Source organism: Cryptomeria japonica, chromosome 3 (genome assembly GCF_030272615.1).
Source record: "Cryptomeria japonica chromosome 3, Sugi_1.0, whole genome shotgun sequence".
NCBI lineage: Eukaryota > Viridiplantae > Streptophyta > Pinopsida > Cupressales > Cupressaceae > Cryptomeria > Cryptomeria japonica.
This window is the reverse complement of record NC_081407.1, coordinates 992666427-992680803: the sequence shown is the minus strand read 5'-3', so window position 1 is coordinate 992680803 and position 14377 is coordinate 992666427. Positions and strand designations below refer to the sequence as shown.

Genomic DNA, 14377 nt, shown 5'->3' with positions numbered 1-14377 from the left:
ATCTATATATTGTTATGTGTATGAGATTCTCCATGCGAATATTTGTGACTTCTTGTTGGATTGCAATCTAATTTTACCTAAGAGTTAGGGTGTTTTATGGGTTCTTATAGATTACTATTTTCACTAAGTTATAAGATACTTGATAAGGAAATAGATCTTAGTGTTACTCGAGATGAGTATCATGGTATGTAAATTAAAATAATGTATTCGTTCATGTATTTTGTTTGAGTGTTTATATACTTTAAAGTTTATTTAATAAAGAATTAAAAAAATTATAACAGAAAATAGGAATTGTTAGGGTTTTCACTTTTCATCTTGACATAATGTCGATATCAATGCATTTAAATATGATTCATATGGAAAGTTGCTGGATCATAATAATCTTAATTTAAAAACCGTTAAAAGAAGCAAATGTCAAATTTCCTCACAATCATCTTTGCTTGGAAATGAATTGATAAAGCTAAGTAGCATGACATCCTTATCCTAATCTTCAATCCTCATCCATCACACCATCTTCCGGGCGCATATTCTTTTTTGTAGAGGCATATTTGTTGACTCGCCTATCATGAATCCCAACCAAGCGCTGCTATAAATGCTGCCAAGTTGCTGCGCAGTGACGCAGCAGTGAAGAAAATAAAAAATAGACAGAAATTGTTGCATAGCAATAAACATAGAGTTGTTTCAACAAAATATATATTCAAAACTGAATAGAAAACACTTTTTAATGGTGTGATCAAGGATCAATGATGGAATGATCAAAGACAAAGATTTCATTACAATCTATCTCTTTATATAGAGGTCTTTGGCACATGAATACCAGCTAAAAATTAAAAAACAAACATGCAGTTAGCTTTTTATAAATACATATCTTCAACTCTAGTTAAAATCTTGGCAATGAGGGGAAGTTCAAACTCCTTTTCTTTTGCAATCATGTAATTCACAAAAAAATTGTAATATGCATGTATAGCTACTCTATCTATTTTGAATATCTTTTCGTAAAATTGAACCAAATTCAATTTCTATGAAGAGATGCCATCGAGAGAACCCAGTGAGTCCTTGTAGAACAATAATTTTTCATTTTTTCTTTTATTATTATCCATGTTGTTTGTAATGGTGATCAATTTTAGGTTGGGTTTTATGGAGGGGCTTCATACAAAAAATCAGTAGGTGTTATTAATTTTTGGTTTCATGAGTTTTGGAGTGCAACTTAATCTCAAAGGTTTAAGTTAACAGTTATGGAAGGTGGTGGTTTCATGATTTTTATTATTTAGCATGATAATAAAAAATTTAAGTTGTAAAAGTTATAAAATTTATGATGATTAACAAGTGACACCAAAAGTCTTAATCTGATGGGGCAATTTCTAGCCCCCACCTTTTCCACCTACTCAAATTTGTAGTCCTAAAAAGTAGGGGCTACTATTTTTTTGGGGAAAATATTCTAATTATCCTTGTAGCAATTTTTTGTCTGTTTCATGAGACTTGCTCCTCCTCAAAAATAGATCGTGAAGACCCCCTATGGGACCTGAACATTGTTTTTTGTATACTTGTGTTTTTTTTAGAAGAGTATTTTTTTATATAGAAATATTGATAAATTGTATAATTTTTTTAATTCTATATTATTCACTTACATTTGTGCACTGGTTTGCATTTCTACCACTTATTCTATTTCATATGTTCACAAATATTCATGATTCATCTTGTCCACTTAGTTATCAATCTTATATTGTACTCATTCTCATGAATCTTATCCATTTTTTGTAAGGAAAGCACAGTGCAGAAGATGCTCTCCCAATGTCAATTTGCAGGGAAATAAAGCAAGTATGTATTAAATTCAATTTACAAAACTTAAAGATGTGCACAGACAAATGAAGAAAAAACCAAAACAGACAAAACATGACAGAGAAAGAACTCAAGAGTTACATGGGAAAACCCTTATGGGAAAAAACCCACCACCTAAGCGAGATCACTTTATTTTAGTAAACATATGATTACAATAAAGTTTCAGGTCTTTCATTCCAAACATTTACTCTTAGAACTCTTTTCACAGACTAATAGAACAAAACCGTATATCATTCAAATGTCAAAACGTAGCAAATAACCAACACCTAACATCGGTTTCCTTTGGGAACATATACTTCTGAAACGATCCCTGTTTGTTCAATTGTTTGTTCGTTCAAGCGTCGGGAAGCTCAACCGTCTGCCCATTCATGAATTCGTGAGAACAAATTATCCCACATTCACCAGGAGGTGAGTCGGTTTGTATTCTTATACACCGGTGCAATCACATTAACTCTTCACATAATAAAACTTTTGACCACTGATCCGTGTGGACATTTGTGGTAAGTCGCCACTCATCGGGAAAACTCCCTCTATCGGCAAGACCAGTTTCGACTTACTCCGATCCTCGATGAAAAAGTAATGCAGCTCCATTGGCATAAGGCACACCATCGGTTTAACACCCTCAATGGTTTTGATTGTCAATAGGCAACTTCATTAGCATAACGCCTTCTATCAGACAAACCTCCGTCAAGCTGCTTTGATCTCCGATAGAGAAACTTCATCGGCACAGGCTACTCTAATAACTGATAGAGCGACTTCATCAGCATAGGCTACTTTGATCACTGACAGGCAACTTCATCGGCATAATGTCTTCTATCGAACAAACCTCCATTGAGCTACTTTGATCTTCGATAGGGCGACTTCATCAGCATAGGCTACTCCAATCACCAATAGGTGACTCAATCGGCATAACTCCCGCTATCAGACAAACCTCCATCAAGCTACTCTGATCTCCGATATAGTGACTTCATCGGCATAGGCTACTCCGATCACCGATAGGCGACTTCATTAGCATAACGCTTGCTATCGGACAAACCTCCATCGAGCTACTCCGATCTCCGATAGAGCGACTTCATAGGAGACTTCATTGGAATAGGCTATTCCGATCAACATGACACAAAGGTCAAGTTAATTTGAGACACTTTTCCAACAAACTCCCACTTGACGAGGAATTCACTGGACTACTTAACATTTTCAGACATTACTGAGAAGCATGGGTACTAAGACCCATAGAGCTAGGACACCACTTGTACTTGTAAGTGCTTACTAGTTTCGTTAAGGCATCTGTAACATTTTCCAGAGTGTCTACCTTGTTCAGATTTACTTTTCCATCTTCCACCATGTCACGAACAAAGTGATATTGGACATCAATATGCTTAGACCTGGCATGGAATGTAGGATTATTTGCCAAACAAATGGCACTCTGATTGTCACAACAAACTTCAATTTGTCCTACATCAAAAACAATATAAAAACCCAAACGCCTAAGCCAAACAACTTCTTTACAAGCATGTGTGGCAGCTATGTATTCTGCCTCTGTAGTGGACAAAGTGACTACAAGTTGCCGCTTGCTCATCCAATTGATAGCACCACCATTCAACATGAATATATATCCACTGGTGGATCTCCTGTTGTCAATGTCCCCTGCCCAATCAGAATCCACATATCCTTGAATACTAATAGTCCTCTGTGACCCAACCAAATATCCATGGTAACACAGAGCATACTGAGAAGTACCTCTCAAGTATCTAAACACTCTCTTCACAGCATCCCAATGCGGCCTTCCTAGATTTTCCATACATCTACTAAGTACTCCCACTGGTTGGGCAATGTATGGTTTGGTACAAACCATCTCATACATAAGACTGCCAATAGCACTTGCCTATGGTACGTCCTTCATGTCATCAATCTCCTTTTGAGATTTGGGATTCTCATGCACAGATAACTTTGTTCCCTACAGGATCGGAACAACTTGATGTTTACAGTCAAACATATTAAACCTGTTAAGAACATTAGTAATATATTTTCTCTAACTGAGCCAAAGCTTTCTCTTAGATCCGTCCCTTTAAATTTCCATTCCCAAAATGTAATTTTCTGCCCCCAAGTCTTTCACTTCAAATTTCAAGGACAACTGAGATTTCAAATCTGAGATCATACTTTTACCATTTCTAATGAATAACATGTCATCTACATACAAAGAAATGATAAGAATCCTATCACCCTCAGTTTTGTAGTACACACAATGATCAACTTTAGATCTCACAAATCCTAAAGATAACACAAAAGTATCATATTTTTGATGCCACATTCTCGGAGATTATTTCAAACCATAAAGAGACTTTTTGATTTTACATACCAAATGTTCTTTACCTTTTTCCACAAAGTGCTCTAGATGGGACATATAAATTTCTTCTTCAAGATCACCATGAAGAAAAGTTGTCTTCACATCCATCTGCTCAACTTCTCAATCATACGCTTCTGCGAGTGACAAAAGAAATCTAATAGATGTTAGCTTAGCTACAGGAGTGAATATTTCTCCATAGTCAATACCTTCCTTTTGAGAGTACCCTTTCGCAACCAGTCTCACTTTGTACTTATCAATGCTACCATCTGGACCATACTTCTTCTTAAATACCCACTTATATCCCACAGGCTTCCCGCCTTTAGGAAAGGATACCAGATCCTAGGTTCCATTCTTTTCCAATGATGTCATTTCATCATTCATGGTTTTCAACCAAGAATTTTAACCAGACATGTTGATAGCCTCTTTCACAGTCCTAGGCTCATCAGCATCTGTAAGAAAAGCATAGGCACAATTAACATTCAACATTGAGTAGTTAAATATTTCTAGTGAATAACCGTACCTATTAGGTTGTCGTCTCTCCCGTGTGGGTCTCCTTTCTACCTATGGTGAGACTTCATGATTTTCAATAGGAGGTTCATCATCATGTTCTTCTTCTAAACTTTCAGAGGTGCTTGAACTCTCTACATTTTTTCAGTTACATTTGGAGTTTGTATTTCCTGTCCTAGTGAAATTTCAACCACATCTTTTTCTTTCTTTCCTGTTTGTCGATCTATTAACATATGTTTTAGCTCACAAAAGATTACACTTCTGTTGTACACAACCTTTCTAGTCACAGAATTCCAAGGCTTGTATCCTTTCACACCAATGCCATAGCCAATGAAAATACATTTGACTACCTTGTTATCCAACTTAGATCTATTCACTTCAGGCACATGTGCATATGACTCTAAACCAAAAACACAAATGTGTCTTAAAGAAGGCTTCTTACCAAACCATGCTTCCATAGGTGTCTTGTCTACAAATGCTAAAGTAGGAGAACAATTTAGTAGGTAGCATGTTGTAGCAACCGCTTTAGCCCAGAATTTTTGTTCTAGACCAACACTACTCAACATGATTCTTTCTTTCTCCATCAAAGACCGATTCGACCTTTCAGCAACTCCATTTTGTTGTGGAGTGTAAGGAGTAGTCATATGCGTCTTTATTCCATGATCTTTTCAATATTGTTCAAATTCTGTAGAACAAAACTCACCACCATTATCAGTCCTTAAGCATTTAATTTTCCCATCAATCTAATTTTCAACCAAGTTTTTAAACTCCTTAAACTGATTGAGCACTTCTGATTTACTTTTCAAAAAATATACAAATGCCGTTCTCAAATAATCATCTATGAAAGAAACATAATATCTATACTTCGATAATGAAGGAACATTTACTCGACCAAATACATCAGAGAGAATATAATCCAGCAAACCAGAAGATCTATGAGAACAAGAATTAAAAGTAACACGGTGTTGCTTTCAATATATGCAGTATTCACAAAATTCAAACTCAAAATTACAATCATCAAGTCCCTCTACCAGATTCTTATTTTCAGAGCTTTTAAGCCCTTCTCTCCAATGTGACCAAGCCTATGATGTCATAAAATTGTTTTCTCTATAGGAAGTTTAACTTCCATAGAGTTTACATCATGTGTTAGCATAGTAGTTTTTTCACATTTTACAGAGACATTATAACAACACATAGGTTTAGCATTTAACTTATACAGAGTTTCAATGCGTTCACCCTTAGCCAATACAATAGACTCTCTAGTCATCTTACAACCACTAGATACAAAAGTTACCTGAACTCCAACATCATTCAACTTACTAATAGAGAGTACATTTATAGCCAAACTTGGTATATGAAGAACTCCATCGATTCCCTTTATTATGCCATTAGGGAACTGGATTCTTACTCTACCTCTCCCTACGATCTCTAGTGTTGAATCACTCTCTAGGAACACCTTTCCACCATCATACGGTTCATACTTCGAGAACCATTCTTTGTGAGGTCATATGGAATAATGCCCCTGAATCAACCAACCATACATCATCAGATGCAGGCATTGCTATAGCTTCTACAAAGGCATCTACATCGCTCTGAGAAGACTCAGTATCAAAAATATTCTTCTTCTTCTTCTTCTCTTCTTTGAAATCCTTTCGGATATGGCCTTTTTGTCCATAGCTCCAACATTTCACCTTGGACTTATTTCCTGGAGACTTTGACCTCTCTTATGACTTGGATTTGAACTTTTTGTCTTTCTCCTTTGACCTACCTCAAACAGAGAGAGTACTCCCAATGGTCATTACCAAGTGGTCCCACGTGTCAGGCAAGGAACACAACAACAACATACAACAGTCTTCCTCTGTAATTGTATCTCCCACGATCGTTAACTATGCAAGGACCATGTTGAAGGCATTCAAATGATCTACTACAGATGTCCCTCCATCCATCTTCAAAGAGTATAAATTCTTTCTCAAGAAAAGTTTATTCACCAAGGATTTGCCTTGATAAATGTCTCTCAATTTCTTCCACAGAAGAAAAGTAGTCTTCTCCTCATGAATGTTCAAAAGAATGAAATCTCTAAGGCTTAATCTTATCAGTCCACTCACCTTTCGGTCTGCTAAGTGTCAATCCTCTTTCTTCATGCCTAAAGGTTTCTATCCAGATGCAACAACCCAAAGATCACACTCAACTAGCAAATCTTCAAATTTAAGTTTCCATAGCTCTATGTTTAAGCCATTTAACTTCTCAAGGTCCATTCGCTCAGAAGTTCTCACCATCTCAATCTTCAAATAGAACAAGTAGACTCTCTGCTAGACTTCCACTGAAATAAAATTGACACAAAAATCTGAACCTACCAAACAAGCATAACACAATTGGCCACGCTCTGATACCACTTCTAAGGAAAGCACAGTGTGGAAGACGCTCTCCTAATGTCAATTTGTAGTGAAATAAAGAAAGTATGTATTAAATTCAATTTACAGAACTTAAAGATGTGCATAGACAAATGAATAAAAAACCAAAACATGACAGAGAAAGAACACAAGAGTTACATGGGAAAACTCTTACGGGAAAAAAAATCACCACCTAAAGGAGATCATTTTATTTCAGTAAACATATGATTACAATAAAGTTTCAGATCTTTCATTCCAGACATTTACTCTCAGAACTCTTTTCATAGACTAATAGAACAAAACCGTATATCATTCAAATGCAGAACGTAGAAAATAACCAAACCCTAACATCAATTTTCTCTAGGAACAAATACTTCTGAAACAATCCCTGTCTAATCAACTATTTGTTCGTTCAACCGTCAAGAAGCTCAATCGTCTACCCATTCATGAATTTGTGAGAATGAATTATCCCACATTCACCAGGGGGCAAGTCGGTTCATATTCTTATACACCGGTGCAACCACATTAACTGTCCACATAATAAAACTTTTGACCATTGACCCGTGTGGACATTTGTGGTAAGTCACCACTCATCAGGAAAACTACCTCTATCGGTAGGACCATTTTTGACTTACTCTGATCCCCGATGAACAAGTAATGCGGCTTGATCATCATAAGACACACCATCGACATAGCACCCTCAACAATTCCAATCGTCGATAGGCGACTTCATTGGCATAAGGCCTGCTATCGGACAAACCTCCATCGAGCTACTCTGATCTCTGATAGAGAGACTTCATCAGCATAGGTTACTTCGATCACCGATAGAGTGACTTCATCGACATAGGATACTTCGATCACCGATAGGCGACTTCATCGACATAACGCCTACTATCAGACAAACCTCCATCAATCTACTCCAATCTTTGATAGACCAACTTCATCGGCATAGTATACTCCGATCACTGATAGGTCACTTCATCGGCATAACCCCTACTATCGGACAAACCTCCATTAAGCTACTTTGATCTCCAATAGAGCGACTTCATCTGCATAGGCTACTCCGATCACCAATAGGTGACTTCATTGGCATAATGCTTGCTATCGGACAAACCTCCATCGAGCTACTCCAATCTTCGATAAAGCGACTTCATCGGCATAGCCTACTCTGATCATTGATAGGCGACTTCATCGGCATAGGCTACTCCGATCAGCACAACACAAAGGTGAAGTGAATTCGAGGCACTTTTCCAACATTTTTCTGCCCCTTTTTGGCTTGAGAAATGTAAAGAACATATTCCTTGGGAAGGTATGTACTGTAAAACAAAAGGTTCGTGTCATATAGAACATAATAGATTATCATAATGTGAGAGCATGGAGCTATGAATACTCAAAAAATAATGAGTCCTCCGTAATTTCTTTTAATATTCCTCTTAAGCTTAGTGTCAAACCATTTAGATAGAAGTAAAGACTAGTAAATATTTTCTTGGAACTCCTTAATTTTTTGGTAGTACATATGTTTCTTTCAATTAACTTCTTTTTCTTGTCACGTTCTAATTTGTTGGCCAATCATTTGCAAGTTAGGAATAAAATGAAGAGATTAAGTTGTGTTAATAATTCCATTAAGAAAAGGCAACTGCTCACTACCTTCTTAAATGAAGTATTGTATATTCTCAATAAATCATATATGATGTCTTTTCTTGGTGGATGTTTTGGACAAAACCAAGTAATGGTAAACTATGAAGATATCTTGAAAACTTCTTTCACCACTAAATGAAAAAATTTTGTGCATAAGAGGATGTCTTTTATCTTGAAGGGAAACCATCTCATTTTATCTAGGGAGAGTGCAAGCCATACTCAAATTTCATTCAACAACGAGTAAAAAGGAAATCAAGTCCTATTTTTCTAAGCTCAATTTTTGTCCAAGTTCGTAACTAGTTGTATTTGAGATAGTTAGATCACTTAATGTCATACTAAAACTTGATGAGAAAGTGGATTGGGTACCCTAAGAAAATGATACTTTTAATAAGATCAAGGAAACCATAACCAAAGATCGACTAATGGTCAATCCATAATACTCTGATCAGTTCTATTTTTATTTATATGTGTTAGGTCATACTTACGTCACCATGTTAACACAAAAAGAGGACTAAGCAAGTGACAGACCAATTAGACTCATGATGTAATGTTCACTTTTGGCATATAACTAATTTTTCCCAAACAATAAAAAATCCAACAATGCAATTTATTTAACAAGAGTATTCTTTCACTAGATTACACAATAGTAATTGAATTTAGGAAAAATAATCAATTAACATCAAACAAATGATAATGAAGTTTCCTACTATAAACATACACACTATTTCAACCATATTAGAAAGTTGAGGGGAAATTGCCATAGGATGTTGGGAGACAATCCTCCACAACTAAGCCCAAGTGCATCAAACAACCAATCAAGTCAATCTGACCCCTTGGCCCAGAAGAAACCATCTCAATGGGAGCCCACAAATAGCCAACTCAATGGGTGTCTACTCAATTGAGGGGACTCATAATCCTATATCTCCCTATTATTTTTCCTTGTCAATGTCTAATATGATTGCTATACTAAAATAAATGAATAATTCTTAATCCTAAGATTCTTGATGAATTAGCAATTTAAATATACAAATACACATATATATACTATTGTTCTTAAATTCTTATACAGATATAGACTATATATAAAAGAGAGTAAGTGTAAAACCTTACAACATACTCAGAGTAGAAAGTTTTGGAAAAGCTAAATAATAGAATAAGGGAACAATTATTACATTTGAACTTTTAAAATTATTTGAAAACTCCAACTCTCTAATTAAATGTTAGGGTTTGCAGTTTTCATCTCGGCATAAGGTCAAGAGCAATGCATTTTAAATATGATTCATGTGGAAAGTTGCTAGATCATAATATTCTTAATTTAAAAGAACCGTTGGCAGCAGCAAACATCAAAAGATCATTATAATCATCTTTGCTTGGAAACGAATTGATAAAGCCAGGCTATATACAAAATTATCCATATTGCATTCTTATCCTCATCGTCATTCCTCATCCATGACGCCATTCTCCCGCGCATATTCGTTTTGCAAGAGGCATATCTCTTCGCACTATTTTACATTAGGCTTTCTAAAATGCTGACTCGCCTGTCATTCACCCCAAACAACTGCTGCTCTGACACACGGCTATTCCTCTTGTATGGGAATTCATTGGCAATTGGAATTTGCCGCTTACACCACCGACTTCTGTCTGGCCCTCCTTCACACTTTACCCTTCAAACCCCAAAAAAGCCACCTTCCCAGTGCTGGTAGGAGTCATATGCCCCTGCTTCAGCCAAATTTACAGCGCATAAAAGCCAAGAGAGTCAATTATTATTTGAACGAAACCATTAGAGCAAGGCTGTGCAAATCCAGTTGGAAACACAAGCGTAAGCGTCAAAGCAATAGACATGAGCTTTGTTGAGGAAGAGGATGGTGATGGCTCGGACCGACGACTGACCATACCTATTTTGGCAGACTGGCTCTCACTCATAGTTAAGGTAAATTATCACATTCAAATTCTGCTTCAATATTTCTCTGAATGGCTTTTATAACCCTTTTAATGTGCAGGCTGTCCCTTCCTCCTCCGACAATACAAATCTAGAGGCGATATTGCTTCAAAATGTTATAAAAGCTACAGAAAAGGCCGGCCTTTCTAGTGGGATGGAGAGCCGCGGAAAAAGCAATGCGCGACCATTCGTAATGAAGAGGCTGCGATGCGCAGGCTACGATGCACGTATTTGCAAGTCGCAGTGGAAGCAAGTTAACAGCTACCCTGCAGGTGGCTCTTTCTGTTAATCGATGAACTACATTTCATTTTATTGAACGGTACAAAGACTAAAATGTGCCCCCATTTATTTCTGATCGAATTTATATCTGATTTGAAGCAGGCGATTACGAATACATCGTTGTGAATACGGAGGCGCCTTCTTTGAAGTATAATAGCAACGATCGTTTGCTGGTGGACATCGATTTCAGGTCCCAATTTGAGATTGCTCGACCCACGGCGGAGTACAGTGCGCTGCTACAAATGCTACCTAGTTGCTTTGTGGGAAGGGCAGATCAACTCCGTGCGATGATCAAGATCATGTGTGACGCGGCCAAAATATCGCTGAAAGCGGAAGGATTGCACCTGCCGCCATGGAGGAAATATCGTTACGTGGAAGCCAAATGGCTGGGCCCCTCTCTGCCCATGTGTTAGACGGAATTTGATGACGTTGGGATTGCCTAGCGTGGGACATAGCCTTTTTTAAATTTTGGTCCTAAAACGACGCAGCTTTCTATCTGTAGATCATGTAACCAGTTGCTGCCTACACAAGTAGAGCTAAGGTAGCATGATGACGAAAATGTTCGTCGACCAAAGATATATATATTTTTTATAAGATGATCAGCCCATCTGGAGACAATTATGAATGGAATACCTAACAAGATTCACAATCTAACGAATTGTCCATCCGAACAAGTAATCAAAGGGACGACCTAAAGCATAGACATGTAATTTCGCGGCTTAGTCGTAATGTGCTCTATCTATTTTGAATATCTTCATTGCTATGAAGAGCCGCCATGAGAGAACCCAACGAATCCTCATAGAACAATGATTTTTCATTTTTATTTTATTATTATCTAGGTTGTTTTTAATGGTGATATTTATATCAGTGGTCTTTTTGTTTACTTTTGTGTTTACTTTTAGGGGAGTATTTTGATATATATAGAGATATTCATTAATTGTATAATTTTTTTGTTTTATTTATGTTCTCAAATTGTTATGCATTTATCTTGTTCATTTACTTATATTCTTATGATTGTACTCAATCCCTTGAATCTTATCTATTAATCTACCCATTTTTGTCTTGGAAAAATGCCATGAACATATTCCTTGAAAAGGTATGTACTAGAGAAGAAAAGGTTAGCATCATCTAGGACTTTGAGATTATCATAATGTGAGAGCATGGAGCTATGAATACTTGAAAATATATAATACCTTCATAATTGCTTATAATAATCCTCTTAAAGCCTAGTGTCAAACGATTTAGATAGAAGCACTGACTAATAAATGCTTTATTGGAACCCCTAATTTTTTAGGTGGTACATAAGTTGCTTTGAATTACTTAATTTTTCTTGTCACACATTCTACTTTGTTTGTCAATCTTGTACAAGTTAGGAAAAAAAATGAAGAGATTAAGCTATGAGTTAATTTTAGATATGTTTTTTATTAAGTAAAAATAGGTTTTAAGGGACCCGAAACCCGATTACATTCAAAAGATATTCAAGAAGGAAACAAAACAAGACAGCTGCAAAAGACCAGCAAAAAAACCAACAGCAGAGAAAAGGACAGCAAGAGGCCAACAAGAAATTGACCCCAAGCCCAGCATTACAAGAAAATTAAAAACTCTTCATAGTTTCCTTAGCATTTTGTACCAAGAGCATCATCACCTTGGCCGCTTCCCTCAGGTCTTTGTTTTCCTGTCCAATCTGACTCTCTTTCATTTTCATGTCCTTCTTAGCAGTAGTTTGCCTAGTTCTGTGCCTAGGGTTTTGGTGGGTAGGGCTGGAAGTTGGAGCATCTTCTATAATTACTAGGTTCTTCTCCTGATTTTTCTTTTCCAAATGATCCACCAGTGCATTCATATTCTGGGAAGAAACTTTAAGGACCTGGAGGCTATGGTTCATAAGGCTTTTCAGTGCCTTCTCATTACGGGCAATTCGGGTGTTGATGTTGTCTTTGTCCTCTTCCACCTGTTCTTTCATAGTTCTAATAACATCCTCCGAATGTTTCAGGTCACCTTTTATCAGATCTTTCTCCAGCCAGTCCTCCATCTCCATTTCCTCCTCCGCTTCACTATTTTCCGTATCCTCATTCTGTTTCCCAGAGTCGGACATCTTAATCAGCTTATTGATCTTATCTTCTAGCTCCCTTTGCTTACCCTGCATACTGGTGATGTTTTCAACAACCCATTTCTAGAAATTGAAGAATTCAAGAGTGTAGTTGTGGGCGGTGTCCAAGATGGTATCCGCAGAGTCCTTGCTCTATTCAATCTCCTCAGCATTAGGGTTGTCATACTCCTTAAGATTCAGAGCCTCATTCTCGCTTTCTGAACCCTTAGGGTTAGAGTGCGAGTTCTCAGAACCACCTTCCTCCCCTTCACCATTGTTCTCATCCTTGTTTGGCTCCATTTCAGTATCAGTGTCCTTATTCTTTTCCTCTTCTTCATCACAATGCACCTCCTTTTCTTCATGCTCTGTTTTAGCTCTCCTTTTTTATGGGTGGGGGTGCTCGGCTGATCCCCATTCGAGTCAGAGTCTTTGCATTTCTCAGATATATGAGCGTTAATGATCAAAGGATCATCCTTGGTTGCCCTAGCCTTATCCTTAATATGTTCATAAATAAGCAGAATGAGTCCCTGGTGAGCTAATGGATAGGAATTAGGCTTTTTAGCATAGTCGGCAAGGCTCTCATTTAGAGAGGATGCTAAATAGAAGGGCAAGGATATTTTAGCCTCGTGACAGAAATAGTTCAGGATAGCGAAATGATAGTTATAAATTTTTGTAAATCTGCCATCCATAGTCAAATATTCCATTAAAGCCCTAAGAACTTTTTTCTAGAAAGGCTTTACCTCCTAGGGGGTGTAGTAGGAGATGTTGTCCTTCTTCGCGAGCTTGCCCTTCTCATCCTTCATCTTCGGGAAATTTTTGAAAGCCTCAACTACATACTTCCGATCCTTATAGAATTTAGTCCCCTCCATCTTGAGTCACGTGACCTCTGTAATCAAGTTTTCATCAATTTGCCAAATCTCCCCAAATAGGGTGGCTCTGCTGTTACTCCAGCTTTTAGCAAAATCGTAAGACACAGAGTTTCTGCTTCCGTGAAGCTTTTCCATATAGTCAGTGAAGCCGTGTCTGTGGAGCCTTCTCCAGACCTTTCTTTCACTCTTCCAATTCTCGCAACCTGGAGGCTCGTTCCTATTTAGGTTACCTCCCATTCTAAGCTCCAAGTAAAGATATCCTCTGCTGTAATTCTCAATCCGTAGATAAAACTCTGAAAACTTGTTATTTTTGGATTCTCCATGTAAAGACTCTTTCGTGGTTTTGAAATTGCTGCTTATGTCCACACAAACCCAGCTATTATTACTATAATCTTTCACACACATATGATCTTGGTTATGATGCCTAGAAACACTCATAATCTGACAGTTAATCTGCCCCCAAAATCTATCCTTGGATCTCGTTCC

At 37.2% G+C, this 14377-nt stretch overlaps 1 protein-coding gene across 1 annotated transcript; it reads left to right on the top strand.

Moving 5' to 3' along the window:
• Positions 1 to 10558: 10558 nt before the first annotated feature.
• Positions 10559 to 11615, top strand: LOC131036749 (uncharacterized). Its single transcript, XM_057968722.2, has 3 exons — positions 10559 to 10648; positions 10719 to 10929; positions 11039 to 11615. Exons 1-3 carry the CDS (start codon positions 10559 to 10561, stop codon positions 11347 to 11349), a joined length of 612 nt encoding a protein of 203 aa, XP_057824705.2. The 3' UTR covers positions 11350 to 11615.
• The last annotated feature ends 2762 nt before the right edge of the window (positions 11616 to 14377 follow it).

Bases quoted from the DNA above. Each gene is read 5' to 3' on its own strand.
- LOC131036749 (XM_057968722.2), top strand. From the start codon at position 10,559: ATGAGCTTTGTTGAGGAAGAGGATGGTGATGGCTCGGACCGACGACTG. The intron at 10,649-10,718 runs GTAAATTATCAC...TTTAATGTGCAG, and splicing joins GGCTCTCACTCATAGTTAAG to GCTGTCCCTTCCTCCTCCGA. The intron at 10,930-11,038 runs GTGGCTCTTTCT...GATTTGAAGCAG, and splicing joins AGTTAACAGCTACCCTGCAG to GCGATTACGAATACATCGTT.